The sequence below is a fragment of the Sinocyclocheilus rhinocerous genome, unplaced genomic scaffold (assembly GCF_001515625.1).
Source record: "Sinocyclocheilus rhinocerous isolate Xijiao unplaced genomic scaffold, SAMN03320098_v1.1 scaffold57, whole genome shotgun sequence".
In the NCBI taxonomy this organism is placed as follows: Eukaryota; Metazoa; Chordata; class Actinopteri; order Cypriniformes; family Cyprinidae; genus Sinocyclocheilus; species Sinocyclocheilus rhinocerous.
The window spans coordinates 1,269,311-1,286,943 of record NW_015652130.1 but is presented as its reverse complement, the minus strand read 5'-3'; the positions used below and the strand labels follow the sequence as shown (position 1 = coordinate 1,286,943).

The 17,633-nt window shown below is 36.3% G+C and overlaps 1 protein-coding gene across 1 annotated transcript in view; it reads left to right on the top strand.

Moving 5' to 3' along the window:
* Nucleotides 1-17,633, top strand: part of LOC107713475 (contactin-3-like) — a 71,145-nt gene that overhangs the window by 19,813 nt on the left and 33,699 nt on the right. Inside the window, exons 4-8 of the mRNA XM_016518990.1 lie at nucleotides 5,339-5,514; nucleotides 8,336-8,431; nucleotides 12,289-12,492; nucleotides 13,619-13,721; nucleotides 15,404-15,588. Coding sequence (XP_016374476.1) covers nucleotides 5,339-5,514; nucleotides 8,336-8,431; nucleotides 12,289-12,492; nucleotides 13,619-13,721; nucleotides 15,404-15,588 — 764 coding nt within the window. The remainder of the gene's footprint in view (nucleotides 1-5,338; nucleotides 5,515-8,335; nucleotides 8,432-12,288; nucleotides 12,493-13,618; nucleotides 13,722-15,403; nucleotides 15,589-17,633) is intronic.

Below are 17,633 nucleotides of genomic sequence, written 5' to 3'. Positions count from 1 at the left end.
GCATATGAAGTGGCATTTAGATGTATTTACACATGTTAATGCAGCTTAGAGGGACATGGAATGCTTTAGCCTGCAGTTACAAATGCATAAGTAATGTTTTGATATTTTAAACATGAAATGTTTAATACTGATATTTGAAATTATTAAAAAAATGAAAAGATTAGTGATTTGACAGCGTTACCCGCCACAGCTGATTTTTACCCGCATTTGGCGGGTTGGCGGGTGTTAATTTCAAACCCTGGTAATAAACCACAACTGATTTTGCTTCTAATAAAAATCTTTGTTTTCCTTAGCTGATTTGTTTTTCGTTCATCAGGCTTGTGATAATTTATTCCTTGAAATATCTGAAGGCCAACAAGTTTTTTTTTCACCTAAATATCAGAGAATCACAGTTGTATTGAAAATTAAGTAGTTGTCTTCATCCTTCAGACATTTCTGTGAAAATAGCACAGCTACTGTTACTAAAGTTAAACCATGATAAACTGTTGTAAGGGTGTTGATGTGTACTTTGAAAAGCCTTAATTTCTGTTGGTGTTTCTCCACTTGTTTTGTCAGCGCTGTTTGCTGAGGTTGTCTAGCTGTTTGAGGTGTTTAGCAGAGTTGTTTGACTTCCCCAATAGTGCTTTTAAAGTAGAAAATTCTCAATAGAGTTCAAATGTGTCACAGGTTTAGTGGTCTGTGTTGTGTTGTCCAGCACCTCGCTTATGCAGTTATACTTTAACACATCTACAGAACATGCTGATGTGCTTCATGTAACACTCACACATAACAAGGCTTCTTTCGCCCCGGTTAGATAATTGGTCTGCGCTTTGAAGAACATTTAGTGCTTAACATGTAAAAGCACAGAGCGAAAGATCTTCAGCATGCCGGCATTACACAGAAACAAAAAAATCAGAGTGCAGTAACAACCCTGAACCTAGCAACTCTCTAGTAATCTGTGGTTTGTTTTTTGGTCCAGTAAAAGCCAAGTTGTATTAATGTGGTAGTGTGGGTCTACAGGGACGGATAAGGTAGGCTGTGAGGGAATGTGAGGCCACAGGACAGCTCTTACCAACAATCATTTGTGGGCTCTTGTGGTCGCCAAACGTTCGTAGAGCAAAAATTTGCATTATACATTTATGCATTTAGCAGACATCTTTATCCAAAGCGACTTACAGAAGAAGAACAAAAGCTATTTGTCAAGGAGCCAACAATATTTGTAATGTACAATGGCAGGTTTATTTGACAACTAGATTAGAAAGCAAGAGAGAATGCAGAGAAGAAAACTTTGTGTGTGAGTGCGCAAGTGCATTGATTTAATGGTTTGTGGTGGTTAAGTGATATAGTTCTTGAATTAGGTCTCAACAGTGCAGGTTTGCAGCTCATTCCACCAGAGAAGAACAGAGAGTAAAGGTTTTGGAGAGTGCCTCATTTTGAAAGAGCAACAAGGCGTTGCTCAGTTGTTCATCTAAGTAAACTTCTTTTACATTCATTGTAACAGCTTGCACACATGGTATGCATTTTTATCAGTTTTTGCTTTCCTGGGGAATCAAACCCATCGCCTTGGCATTGTTAGTGCCAAAGAAGTTCTGTTTCACTCACTTTAGGTCTCCCTACGATGCTGTTTTAAATCCTTTGAAAAAGCTCAGAATCTGTTTTCCCAACCTACATTTAACCTGACAGGATTTTCAACCTGCCCAGCATGCTTTCGAGATTGTAAGGATTTGAACCCTGGTCCATGGAGCAGGCAGTCATCAAAGACGAGAATGTGAAGGAGAGCTGGTTAAAATGCAGAGATTACACAGAGAAAGTCAGAGGTGCTCTTGTGTCGGCCCTCATTAACTCGGCTCCAGCATGATCTTTGTTGAACGCAGGTTGCTTTCTCGGTTGTACGAAGCACTGCGGAGCTTTCTTTTGGAAGGATAATTGGAGTTGACTGTTTTGTACGTCACTATTTTTATTTTTTGCATTTTCCATGTCCACTTTTCTGATATTTCTCTAATGAGCAGGTGTAGGCTTTGTGTCTGGGCAGTTTGTTAATGTAGTCTGAAGTAACAGAGATTATAATAAAGATTATGATGATGGAGACGTTAATCATGACAGTAATAATAGTGTGAGGATCATAACGTCAGTGATACTGATGGAGGCTTGGACAGTTCAGTGTGCGGGGGCAGCATAATTGTCCATTAAACTTTTCAGATAACTTTTTGTCATGGATAGAAAAGCACTGGAGGCCCTAGGCCCTCTACTCATTATCTGAAAATACTTTGGCTCCCTGTCACTTCTAAGCCTTTTTGATTCTTGTTAAGGGGCTCCTTGGAGACTGGATTGTTTGTAATTCGTCATCTAGCCTTTAAAAACGATCATTCATGCACCAATTACCATTGGTCCACAATTTTCTGTATGACTTTAAATAGGACTCAATACAAAAAGAGTATCCATGGGAAATCAATAAATAATATTTGCAATTTAGAGTGTATGATGTTAGGGTCTTTTGAATCTTGTAAGATAAACTTATTCACAATGTGCTGGTTTAGCACTGTCAAAAGGTACTAATAGGTAGATATAAGGGTACTTTTGAGGGTACTGCGCCAGTATCAAACTGTTGTATTTTCTAAATGCATGTTATTGATCTTATTGTGAATAATCCATCCATGCATATGCACATAAAAATGACCTAGTAATTTGTAATCAAAATGTCATAATTCAATCATCCAGTGAAACAACAGACTTCTCTCTGGTGAGGTATGCTGGAGTTTTCCAATTATTTTGTCTGCATAAACCCCGCCCCTTTCTTACAAATTCAGCTCTGCCTCCATCCAGTCAACAACTGATGGATTGAACCAAGTCCCTGCCATCATTTTTTTTCTCGATAAACCATTTCACTTGGATGCAAGTTACAATACTGTGAAAAAAAGATCTGCCGCTACTTCTGTTACACTGCGACTATTTTGTTTCATAGTAAACATGCACTATGTAATTTTTCCCCTCATTAAATTTTTTAGCCTATATAGTTAATAAAATGAGTAACACATTTGAAAAAAAAAATTGTATGACATTCACTTAACATGAAGAAAAGGGGGAAGAGTGGGTGGAAGAGGGCATGATATTTTCATTAGCATGAAATTATTTCCCCCTGAATACTCATACAGCATCTCAGCACATGTGCTAGAAATCAATATTTCCTATTTCCATATTATTCTAAGGCTATTGATCCATCAGGAGCAGCTTGCCTCTGAGTGCTATGATATATTCAATCCTCTGGTCTAAACTGAAAAAATAAATACATTTTCAAACAAGCAGTCGAGCTGAGGCAATGAAACAGATTTAGGACTATACCACTTATGTAGAGAGCAAAATATGCATATTAACACATGCATTGCAAATATATTATAATCCTCTCTAAATGTTAATATTATATTGCATACAGTGTTTTTCAGATGCTACTCTTGTAGGGTTCTTCTCAAGTGACAAATGACGTGTCTTATAGCATCATGATTCATCTTAACCACAGAAATATTTATATTAACTTATATAAGGTGTTATAGTAACCATATTTCTTAAGTTTGCAATCTCAAATATTCAGTTTTCATAAAAATTAGAGGAACTATTGTTGTGTTTAGGTGGTCTGTGGATGTTCTGATTTGATCAAAGTTGTCTACACTAAGAAATAGATGACAACATTATTTTGTGCAGGCGTGTATGTACCAACACAGATGATATTAGATCCTTTCAGGATAATATACTGGTTATTTCATTCATTTTATACACGGAGGGCCCCACTTTATGTGGGATGCAGAAGCTTTGTTGATTTATCATGCTATTGAAAGTGTATTAGGAAACTAGATTAGTTTGATGCTATAATATTATACTTGACTACTTTGTGAGAACACAAATATTGTCTGTATTTACAACAAACAGCCTCGCAGTAATCAACTGTGTAAGCCTGCAGGCCGAATGTCACAGTAAATGATATCAAATACAGTGGCAATGATATTAGACTCACAAATGATGACTAAAGGAGTCAGATTAACTCGACTGCCACACTGAGATCAATAAATAATGCAGCAGAAATGGGCTTCAGAGAGCTGCAGTAGATATACACTTTGTTGTCTGTCAGATTTGGGAGAGACTAGAGTCTCCAGTTACTTTTTAAAACCACATTGTCCACCACACTCATTAGTTTTTCACACCAGTGAAAAAATGTAGATCCTGCCAACACCTTTATTTCCTCATTGTTTCCATCATTCACAAGGTTTTCTGCCAAGTTTTGACTCTCAAATGCCTGATTCAGCAGAACTATGGATGATGTTTAAGGTCAGTTCTGAATATGAAGAGTGCTAGATATCTAAAGTCTGAGTTGATACATTTTTCCCTGTTACAGACGTTGCCATACAGTGATTACAGTTATTGATTAAGCTGGTTTTCTGATGGAAACCTTCCACTTTTATAATATGATCTTCCTACTGTGTAATGGCATTAGCACGGATAATAAACCCGCAAATTAGGAGGAATGTTATTGCATTACATAACAAAATATTAAACCAATTGCCATTTATTTTAAAGAAAGACAGCACAAGCACAGTTCTTAAGCAAAATATTCTACAAAAAAAATTTTTTCAGTCTTCAAAATTAACATAAATAGTATTTGGATGCTTTCTAATTGCTGAATGTTGTTGGAACACATCCATAGCAAATATGATGAACTTCACGTGTGGTTATTCTTAAACCTGAGGTAAAATAGTCAAATACTTCAGAAAAAAAGAGAAAAAGATGGATAAATGTAACCACAAAAAAAAAGATGATAAAGAAAAGTTATTGCATTATTTGTTTGCAGATGCCACATTGGTTTAATGTTAAGTTCAAACATTTTGTGTGTAAAATAAATAAATAAAATTCTTTAGCAACAAGCAGCATTTTGTCAAGCAGTCCAAGTTGCTGTGTTTAATTTGCTCTATTTCTTCACACTCCATATTGAATCATTTTATATTCCAAATATAACTGTAGCTAAATAATTGAAATCACACTAAAAAATAATGAACCTTTCATAGTTTTTCCTAGCAATTTTATTGGAAACTAAAACAAACCTACTCACGACTAAACATTGCACATCTTCAAGGTCAATAAATAATTTGATTTTTCGTATTCTTCAGCACTGTTTTGCTTGCTTTCATCGGTTATTAGTCAGATTGTACTGCAGAAGTACAAAGAAGGAAAACAAATGTCAGCAGTGAGCTTTGTTTCATGCTGAATCTGGCTGTATAATGAAGCAGGCTTCATCAGATCGATGCATGTGATGAATATTGGTGAGTTAGTTTCTCTGGAGACCACACTCCTGATTGTGTTTGCGTCTCTCCAGATGGTCTCTAAACGGAACGCTCATTGATCTTCTTGGTGACGAGAGGCGTCACCAGTCTGGGGGTAACCTGATCATTACCGGCCTGGATCGGGACCAAGACAGCGGTGTCTACCAGTGCACTGCCTCCAACACCCGGGGAACCATTCTCAGCCAGAGAGCCACACTACAGTTTGCATGTAAGTTATGTGAAAGGTTTTGTTAAAATTAGGGTTTTTGGTCAATTTATCAAAGTACTGTATTCTATGCTTTTTTCCAAAGCCACTATATATATATAAAAGATAAAAAATACATATTACTGGTTTTTTTTACTGTATTTTGATTAAAAATAAATGCAGCCTTAATGAGCATAGAAGTCTTACTGAAATATCTAAATCCAACATAGCAACATAAGCTCAACCAATATCAAGTTTGTGGCTCGATTTGTCCAAACAGTGGCAAACCAGAGGTGCGTTTGGCTGTATGTAAGCGATATTGTAAAAGCACCAGCTTTGGTATTTGGTATTCACATGGCATTGCTGAAGAAAGACCAATCAAACGAGCTGTCAAATGTGACAATTTCACCGGGTGAAGCGCCATTTCATCGACTTCAAACTCCATCACTCATTCTCATTAGTCACCAGCTTCAACAGCATCTTTGTACGCTGCGTATTGACTCGCCATATTAATACCCATACTGTCTGCTTCACAAAGTAAACTGCCAAGTATGAGAATAGCCATCTAGCCACCTGGCCTCTGTGCAGATGATTTAAAATGCTGTCCTTGTGCATGCTCAAAGAAATAAGAAGCTCAAATCAGTTTTTTTTTTAAGATGGGAGAAGGATCGTTTTGGATGAGAGCAAGCCTGGCCATGCACTCCTTTTCTCTGACAGCGAAGACTCTTCACACTCATGCCGTCTAACTATTGATCCAACCATGGGAATACACCGAGCATCCCACGTCCCCCTTAGGAGACAGATTCCCATCTTTATGGGTGGGATAATGAATTTCACTTCAGGGGACTGGTTAACAGGACTTGCTTGACATTTATTTCCTATATTGATCATTGGTTAGTCAAAGGGGAATTATGATTTTAATAGGATGATAATGCCGCTGGCTTTGATAATATGTCATTGTGGCATTTCTTATCTTTCAGACAGCTGTTGAAAACTGCATCCTGCATCTGCAAGCCAGTTTGAAATACATGCTTAACTGTAAAATTTGTCATTGGGAGATTTATTCCATGGTGGCTTTCTATTGGCTCTCCTGGGGCGAGTTTGGAATGAGTACCTTTCTCAAGGGTGCAATAGCAGCAGAGCAGATTTGTGACCTGACAAACCATGGCTCACACAAGCTCCCTAGAATTCAAAGCCTATTCAGATCTTTAACCAGCAGACCCTATATAAAAATAAAATTGTAATGGGGTGATCAAAAGCATGTTAAATTTGTATTTTTGTATATCGCCACTTAGAACAGTTTAGTAACCACATAGCAATGCCTTAGCAATCATGGTTATTATAGTTTTAATGTATTTTAAATAATTAATTTGTATTTTTATTTTTTCAATTGATTAATTTTTATTTATTTTCTATTTTCAATTAGCATTTTAACTTAGTTTTTTATTTACTTTTTTGTAGTTTTCCTTTATTCAGTTTCACCGCTTGTATTATTTAAAGCATTAACAATATTAAATAACAGTTATATATCAATTTGAAATGTTTTTGCTATCTATGCAAATATGTTTGTAAGGGTTTCAAGTTGACAAACCATATATTAAAATCAAAAAATTAATTTGTGGATGTTTTTATTTTATTTCAAATAATTTTGGTGTCAAAAAGTTTTTTTTTAGGTTTTAGAAATTTTTTTTTTTCATAAAACCGTTCATTTTGTATTTATTTATTTTATTTTCATTTTTTTATTTCTGTTTTACTTTTTATTAACACTTATAAAATTGAACACCAGTTGTATGCCAAGCTTCAGGCCTTTAATGAATAGGACCTTGAAGTTGAATGTTTCACCATCTCATAAGAAGAAAGAATCAATAAGAGTTATGGAAATGAATCAATAAACGCTCAACTCTTCATCCCTCACATCCATATATGAATGTTTTCCATTTATAAGCAACGCCATTCACTGTGAAGATGTTTGGCTTACCACACGGCCTACAGCCATCACATGAGTCCAGCCTTATAGATTTTAACACAAGAGACCATTAATCAGCACCCGTGGCTCTGCCGCTCCGGCTCTTAATCCATTCATCCTGTTACTATGAGCCGAGCAAGTCCTGCTCTTTCCACTTCCACCACGGCTCAGTACGACCCGGCTGTGTGGGACTTCTTTTCGGTCAGCGGGGAATCTCTCATTAATCTTTCCCATTGTTTTCCACCACCTCTCCCTAATCCTGATTTTTTCTTCTGCTTCTTTTGTTTTTCTGTTTTTTTTCCCCGCTCTGTAATTTGTCTTATCGGACACATTGACTCTATATTTTTTGTGTTGGGGAGCTTGGCTCTTGGCTTGTTTGCTTAAGGGTGTGGAATTGGCACAGCAGGCTACGGTTACAGAAGGACTTCTCTGTCACGAAACAAGGAGAAGGTTTTTATCATGCCAGGTATGCGAGCCGGCTGCCAACTTCCTCTCCTCCTGTTAATTTGTGAGGATGAATCGTGTGGACATGTATTGACAGGGAGGCTGCTGGCTCAGTGGGTGAGATTAAGATATCTCTGGTAATGATGCGGCTTACTGCTGGTAGGTGGAGGCGATGTTAGCATCCCTTTTTTCATACACCCTCATAGTGTTTCACTAGACTGCATTGTTAGACACCCACTGTCTGCTTTGGATTATTCTCAATCACTGATTCGGTTTCCTTCTTTTTGCTTTCTCAAATATTGAGCGCTACTAAACGATTACAGTCGACGTTGCTTCACCATTAGTTTTGCTATAATATGAAATGCCGTTTTCATTATGCATGAAAAATAATTGCCTCATGCAAATGTATTTTATTCCACGTTTAATCTGTTACAGATCTGGAAAGCTTCAAAACGCAGACAAGAAGTGCTGTGAATGTGAGGGAAGGCCAAGGGGTTGTTTTGTTATGTGGCACACCTTTGCATTCCGGTGGTAAGTTGGTATATTATTATATATCCATTTTAAGTCGCCATTTATTAATGTGTTATTGTGAATGATTCACTGGATAGTCAAATGAAACTTTTGTTTTCATAATCTTCAATCAAAATGCTCTCTCTCTGCATTGCTTAATCATTTGATGTCACTTATGCCGCAGCGGTGTTATTTTAGTATTATTTCTATACCATTATAGTTATTTATTAATATTTCCAATTAGCTTATGTTTCATATTTGCAGTTAAGTTTTAGTAATTGTGTTATCGGCTTCATCTATAGCTTTGTATTTCAGTTTTATTTTTAGTAATTTTAGTCAGCTAATTTCACTTAGCTGCCAAGGCGATATTTCAAATTTTTTAGGTTTTTAAGTTTAAAGTTTTTCAACTAATATTTATATTTTATTTCAACTTGATTTCAAATACTGAAAATGAATTTTAATAGTTTATTTTTTGTTAACAACACTGCGTCATGCAAGTTATTGTATAATTGTTAACCAATAACCAAATACTGTCATTCAGTCGGGCTACATTTCACAATCCAATCAATTCCAGATGGACGAAAGTCCTGCCCTACTTTCTTTATATCCTGCATCACAATGTCAAAAGATGGAACTAAAATGGGTTGCAAATGGCAATTCACTTTCGACTTTCGAATCTGTGAAGTGCTGCCTACACACATACTGTATGTACTTGCTCTTCAATCCATAAAATGCTTCCTTTCATCCCATTGAATAACATGAAACCATTTTTTCTTTTTCATCATCCCTGAGAAATTATATGAAACTGCAGTAGGGCTTTTAGATTAACTGTTTGTGATTAAATTGTAAAGAAAAAAAACACCATCGTTTCTTGTCGCCTCCATTGATACAGGCTGTTTTTTACTCTACTGTCTGAGAAGTGTGATAAAGGTCAGTAGAAATTCACACTCCAGTGCTGTTTCACAAGCTGGAAACAAAAGTGGCGGAAATGCATGTTTGCATGTTAATTGTGCTTCTCTTAGGCATATAGCGCCTATCCTTAGACAAGACTGAGGTTGTAATTCAACCAGCTGTAATTGGACAGAAGTCATTAGACCCCAAGTGCAAACAAGAACCAGGCAGTGAGAGACATCAATAGCAATTAGAGGTTGTGACTATTACTGCGACAAATGAGATGTCAGAAATGAGAAGATGTGAATTTGTTTCATAGGCTGGGCAATTATAGTTTGCTGAGATAAATCTGTAATTAAGCATTTGTTTAATTAGAGAACCCAGAAGAGGAGCATTTCATATGAGAATACTTTAAAGTTTGGCTTAAATGTCACCAGCGATTGAAAACGTAGGCTAAGTATGACTAAAAAGCCTAAATAAATCGTTCAAAAAGTGCTGGAGAAGGCAGAAATTTAATCAGCACATTTTGTGGTTAAGAGACACGTTTTTGAAACACTGATGGTCATTTTACTCAGAGTAAGCATGCTGGTTAGCATTAGACCTTCTAAAGAAACTCATTTACTATGGATCGCAGATCCTGCCATCTTTTCTTTGGCTTCATTTGTTTTCTCATTTGGATCACTTTCTTTTCAATCAGACCTGAATCTGGAGGCAAATGGAAATAAAGACCTGAAATTGAAGTCTCAACCCAATTAGTGAGAAATATGTTTTTTTTTTAGACGAATGCATTTTCTGTGCCGAGTAGGTAATCAATTGTTTATCACTGCAAAATGCAAACAAGAATGCTAAGCTTTGCAAATTTTCAACTGATTCTATTATAAAAGTTTGTGCTGTGTATAAGTTTAAGTATTACAATATACAGTAGTTGCTCTTTATCTGTTCAGATTTAGGCTGCATATTGAACTCAAAAGACAAATGGGTTATTATTACCAACCTGTTTTATCATTGTGGAAGAAGCTGTATTGTTTTACACTAGAAATATTTGAAACATCTAAACTATTTATCCCCCTGAGCAATGCTGAATGCTCATTGTTGTAAAATAGCATGTGATCAAATGTTTTAAAAGTAAGTTTTCTCTGCTCCACATTTGCAGTTTCCCGCTAGATAAAAAAAAGCTTTATCATGATCTAGCTGTCTGTTGAGATTGCTGAACTTATTATTACCAACCTGTTTTATCATAGTAGAGGAAGCTATATTGTTCTACTCTAGTAATATTCAAAACACTTTTTTCCAGGGTAACGCTATGTTTTCTGTTGAAAAATAGTATGCGATCAAATTTATTCTCTGCTCCACATTTGCTAAAATCCACTATACACTACCGTTCAAATGTTTGGCGTCAGTAAGATTTCTTCTTATTATTATTAGTAGTATTTAATTGTATTTATTCATATTTAATTTAAATTGATGAAAAATTACAGTAATTACATTTATAATGTTACAAAACAAATGCTATTTTTTAGAACTTTTATTTATTAAATAATCCTGAAAAAGATTTCCACAAAAAGTTTAAGTTGCACAACTTTTTCCAACATTGATTAAAAAATCAGCATATTAGACTGATCTGAAGGATTTTGGATGATTAAATAAATGTATTTTTGATCAAAATACATTTTCAATGTGCCTTTTCAATTGTGTGGCTCTTTCTGTTTCTGAATTCTATTAATTACATTTATAAACATGGATATATCGAATAAAAAGAATGAATGGTGGCACATTTAGTACATTCAGAACAAGTATCTCTTGACTTTAACCTTGTCTGCCTTTATTTTCCAGCTGTAGGCCATTTTTCCAGCATTTCTATTATGCCTCACTTCCTTAAAATGCCATAATAGAATATAGATAACTCTGATATTGTATTATCAACGTGGAGGTCATGTCAAATATCCCATGATTGCCCTATTGTTCTCTGTGGAAGCATAAACATGGATATATCGAATAAAAAGACTGAATGGTGGCACATTTAGTACATTCAGAACAAGTATCTCTTGACTTTAACCTTGTCGGCCATTATTTTCCAGCTGTAGACCATTTTTCCAGCATTTCTATTATGCCTCACTTCCTTAAAATGCCATAATAGAATATAGATAACTCTGATATTGTATTATCACAATGTGGAGGTCATGTCAAGTATCCCATGATTGCCCTATTTTTCTCTGTGGAGGCCTCTAACATCAGACACCCTCATAAAGATCCTCCATTGTATTTCTGGACAGCATGTTTGTTTGTGTTTTCAGTAACCATCGCAATTTCTCTCTTCCTCTACGTTCAGCGCATTTGACAAAAGCTATCACTTCTTATGAAGCTAACAGAGCTCTGATGCAGGGATTTCCGGGCTGACCTGATCATAAAGAATTGCTTTCAACTTCACGACAACCAGCCTGCCAGCGTGTTTCCCCGTCTTAGGATGGGCGGTGCAGTCTCGGGGGACACTTTTTGAGTGGCAGCCATCCTGTACACCTTTCCAACAGTTGCATCATGTGCACGAGCCTCTCATTCCCGTTCCCTTCCCCCTCTCAGTCTCCTGTAGATGACACGCTAATGCACTGTGGCAGGGCCTTCGGTCTTCTTTGGTTCAGCCCTTTCCAGTAAGAGCCAGCCATGCATGAATGACGCCAACAGAGAAGCCTCCGTCCCCAGCCACGGTGAAGCCGGACAGGGCATGTGTCATAAGAGTGCCAGTGAGGCGCTTTAATCTAGTTTGTTTCGCTCCCTTTCCTGCCGCCTCACAAAGGAAGAGTCGCTCTGTTTACTGAGCCTTACCTGCCCTAAGGAGGTCAGCCCGAGGCGAAGCGAGTGGTGTAATGCAGACGCTTTGTATGCGCCTTTGAGCCGAGATTATAGTTTACCGAACAAAGTGACTCAACACCTTTCTGAAAGTATAAATGTCTGTGTCAGGATCTAACGCTCCGTTTCTGACATCTTTCTAGAGCTCACATTCACCTGGGTCTTCAATGAGTACCCTCACTTCGTCCAGCAAGACAGCCGGCGCTTTGTATCCCAAGAGACGGGGAATCTCTACATAGCTAAAGTGGAAACGTCCGATGTTGGGAATTACACCTGCGTGGTTAATAACACTGTTACCAAGGAGAGGGTGTTCAGTTCGCCAACACCTTTAGTTCTGAGAAATGACGGTAAGAGGGGTGTCCATCAAATACTGCACAGTTTAACACAATATAGGAGCATACACTGTAAAATAAAAGGTTGTATTTTTAATGGTAAAAGAATGCAAAGATTCTAAGCTAAAAACCTGTGAATTTGCTAAGAGTAAGTTCCCTCAAAGGGATAGTTCACCCAAAAATAATAATCCTAAGGCCATCCAAGATATAGGTTACTTTTTAGCTGATGATTTTTAGATGAAACCGTGGTCCTTGGTGATTCATAAAAGTCAGCGGCAGCACGTTTTTGAGAACTAAAAAAAATCATGTCAAGGAACACAAAATTAACACCCGTGGCTTATGACGATATATTGAGGCCTTATGAAGTGAAAAGATCGGTCTGTGCAAGAAACTGACAGCAAATTAGTAGCAATTTTTTATTTTTGGGTGAACTATCCCTTTAAGGCCATTGACATCAAGAATGATTAATGATAACGATATTGTTTTAAAAATAATTTTAAATTTAAAAGAATAGTTCACACCACAACTATAAATATAATGGCACAGAGAACAATATCATTGGAATAACTTTGAATGATGAACGATAAAAACATTGACATCCAATCAGAATCCATCCTGCTTGAAAGAGCTTGAAAATTTAAAGTGGCAGATGAGCTGCAGCATATGCTTATTATAAACAGAATGTGATTTCAGTGTGGACACTAATATAGTTATTGTTATCGTTCCTGATGTGAACAGGCCTCTATACGAAAAACTGTAATAGATGTAATGGGACATTTCATGTAATTTTACGGTAAAATACTGTTTCATTCGTAAATGTCAGAGATCTATTTATGCCACTGTCTTGAAAGCTAAACTGCCTCTTTTAAGAACACTAACCCACACCCTTGACAATGCCTCAAAGGAGGCCACATTTCCATTTGAGATGGATCCTGTTTTTATTATGTGTGTTCCATAAATCTTTAATAACATGTCTCTGTATTTTTGGCACAATCTCCTCAGCTTCCCTGCTCATTGACAGGTCTTTGTGTTTTGCCATTTGTTGTTGTTTTGCTTGTATTCTGGAGTACAAAGCTTGTATATCATAAATCATGAATGACAATGTCGTATGCATCTGTGCTGTATTGTCTGCCCATGGCAGGCGCGATGGGAGAGTACGAGCCTAAAATAGAGCTTCATTTCCCCGACACCATTCCAGCTGCTAAAGGATCCACGTTGAAGCTAGAATGCTTTGCCTTGGGAAAGTAAGTCCAACATGCATGCACCTGCGTCTGTCTGCGTTCTACTGCCGCAAACTGTTGCCTGAGTTCACACCCTTGCTTAGCGTTATTTATTTTTAACCCACGTTATAAAATACACCGAATTTGTGATCAGCACTTCAGGTTCATTCTTAATACGATTTGCAATCTGTCACGGAAGCTTTTTACAGAGAGCTTTTCACCATAATGGCCCTCTTTGCAGAGAGCAATGACCCGCAAGATTTACTCCTTAAATAGTGTGGAAATAGAGCTGCGAGCTTCTTTTCAAAGGAAGAGGGTTGTCGTTTAAAGAGGGGAGTAATGCAGGTTTTCAAAAAGCGGGAGATGATAGCTTTTCACACCAGACAAGGAGCGTGTCACCCCAGATTCTAACGTGAATCAGATCCATTCACACTCAGATTTTCTTAATAGGGTACAGCTTTGAAGAAATGAGGGGGAAATGGATTTTCTTTCCAAACATTATGGAATTTCACTTCCTCAGACAAAGTTGCTGTAGCTGGTAGAGCATGATGCTAGCAACACCAGCATGGTGTGTAATGGATCTGAGTCCTAGGAAATGCATGAACAGATCAAAATGCTTAAGTTAAATGCATGGATAAAAGCATCTACCATAAAAGTCTGGGGTCAGTAAGATTGTTTAATGTTTAAGTCTCTTATGTTCACCGAAGCTGCATTTATTTGATCAAAAATACAGTAGAAACTGTAAAACTGTGAAACATTATTACAGTTTAAAATAATTGCTTTCTATTTTAACATATTTTACATTTTTGTGATGGCGAAGCTGAATTGTCAGCAGCCATTACTCCAATCTGAATAAAAGTATTAGTTTCTAAAAAAATTAAATAAAAAAACTGTACTGACCCTAAAATTATATACTGGTAATAATTATTATTAATAATAATATGCATAGCTTGAATGCAATATACTGTATGTCACTTTAGGCAACTGCCAAACTAATTTCCTCTTACCAAACATTACATTAAACCATAATTTTGACCTGGTAATTCCTCACCTGAAACTGTGTGAATGAAAAAAGTTGTAGCTGTTAGAATATGGTGCTAGACATGCCAAGGTTATGAATTTGGTTTCAATGGAATGCAAGCATGATTAATAAAATGCCTTGAATTCTTTGAATAAAAGTGTCTGCCAATGGATAAATGTAAATACAAGATCTGCACATAATATTAAAAAGGATAACTTGGATGCAGTGTATGCCACTTTGGATAAAAGCTTCTGCCAAATTGATTTCATCTCACTGAATATTATGTTAAACCATAATTCTGGAGTTAACCTTATAATTCCACAGATGGAATTCTGTGAATGAGAAAAAGTTCCTGTAGCTGGTAGAACATTGTGGCAGCATCACCAAGGTCATGCATTTGGTTCTACGGAATGCATGAATGATTAAATACATTGAATGCTTTGAATAAAAGTGCCAAATGCATAAAATGTAAAAGCAAGACCTATACATAATAATAAAATGTATAGCTTGAATGCAATGTATGTTGTTTTTGATAAAAAAAATGTCAAGGTAATGATTTGACTCGCAGGGAATAAACATATATTATAACTATTATATAATAGTTAAAAAGTATATTTGCTTTAGATAAACTTGTCTTTCAAATGAATTTGTATGTTCTAATGGTGGCTTTGTTGCGGATTCACAGTCCAGTTCCCAAGATCAGCTGGAGAAGAACCAGTGACGTTTCATTCCCAAACAAAGTCAAACTGAAAAATTCTAACGCCATTCTGGAGATTCCAAATTTTCAACAAGAGGACACAGGGACATATGAGTGCATAGCGGAAAACAGTCGCGGAAAGAATGCTGCGAGAGGTCGTGTGTCTTTCCATGGTGAGTTGTTCTTATTCACTCATGATTTCTAGATTTTCTTGCCTTTTACGTTTATCACAAACAACCTTGTCAATATATAATTTTCCTTCAATTTATTGTTATACATATGTGTGCATTTCTTCTACCTCTGGAATTTGTTCTTTGATTTGCTGACAACTCAGCTTTGTCTCATAAAGCTTTACAGTAATTTGAAAAAAAAAAAGCATGACTGTTACCATATGGCATTTCTGCACTGCATTGAAACTGCAGTAATAAATCAGTAGATAGTGGCATTGGTTATGTTACTGCAGTTATTTATTCATTTGGAGGTGTTTTATAGAATGCAAACTGTATTTATGCAAAAGAACATTATGATCTGTGTTTTGTCTGTAGAGAAAAATGAACACAGGATAAGTGATTATAGTTTATTTTAGCTGAGACTGTAGCAGATCCAACTGTATAAATATCAGTTTATTAAAAACAATGAATTTAATAAGATAAGTATTAGATGCATTTAAAAATCTAATTTAAATTTAATAAACATTTGTATTATTTACAACTTTATTTTTATTCGATTGTAAGTTTGAGGTGATTCTATAGGTGTTTGTAAAGTTCTAAACTACCTTGAGTGGCATAATTATGACACTTTTCCACTGCCATTATGCCACATAAAACTGCACTCGACCTCGCTATGCCATTTGTGTCATAACTCACAGTGAGAACATCACAACCAGTGTCTCATTTGACTTGTGTCCTTGAGAGACATGACATTTCATGATGCACGTGATTGTGACCTTCTGCAATGAGCACCTCACTGAAGAAGGTCACGGTGGCATTCCATAAAAAGTCAAGCTTAATTTGAAATGTGTGGCGTTGTTGTATTAATAATTTTATACCCTTTGTACCCTTAATAAAATTTAACACGCACTTGGCAGTCTTTTTGGGCTTTCTGTATATGCACTGACTGCCTGAAATACAATTCTGTAGGATAAATGAAAAAGGGAGTTTGCCTTGCCAAAGTAGATTTTCTGTTCCACTATTTGACTTCCTGAAAAAAACAAGCAGTTTAAAAAGCACTGGATTGGTGTCGGTCTTAAAGGATTCGAAAGGTCTTTACCTGGGCCTTTTAAATTAACATTTGTGGGGAGAAATTCAATCATATGAATTTGTTAATTGAACTCAAGACTCTGTACGTGGCAGTGGAGTGTTTGCCAGCAGAAAGGATAATAAAGCTTCCAGAAGGAGGTCAAAGGATTTGTAGCATGGAACGGAGCATGTGCCCGTAGTGTGATAGAATTGACATATTCACTGAGCGTCTCACTTCAGTAGTTAGATTCATATTCACATGGCTCTTATGAAATGGGTCGTCTATTGTTTGTTTTTTATAGGAACGTCAAGCATGCTCTCAGTATTATACAGACTAGTGAGTGGGTGTATGGCAAGTCATTTGGAGCTGGTGAAGCAGCTTATGTGATTCTAATATTGCAGCCTTTTCTGATAATGATAATTAATAATCAAAATCAGAAAGGGGTTCAGGGGTCACACTGTGTGATTTGAGCAATTTGAGTGGGTTAGGATTTGCTCCAAAAGTATGTTATCAAGTAAATTTGAAGTAATAGTTCATACACACACACACACACACACACACACATATATATATATATATATATATATATATATATATATACAGTATCTCACAGAAGTGAGTACACCCCTCACACCCCTTTTGTAAATATTTTATTATATCTTTTCATGGGACAACACTGAAGAAATGACACTTTGCTACAATGTAAAGTAGTGAGTGTACAGCTTGTATAACAGTGTAAATTTGCTGTCTTCTGTGAGATACTGTATATATATATATATATATATATATATATATATATACACACACACACATGCACACTGTTTTTGTCATCATTTGCCATCATTTGCCTTGTGAATCTGATTTATTTAATCTATGCCTCAAAAAAAAAATGTTTTATATGTACATAAATTATTTGCACTACTGTTTAAAAATCTTCAGTGTGTGTGTGTGTGTGTGTGTGTGTGTGTGTTTGTGTTTA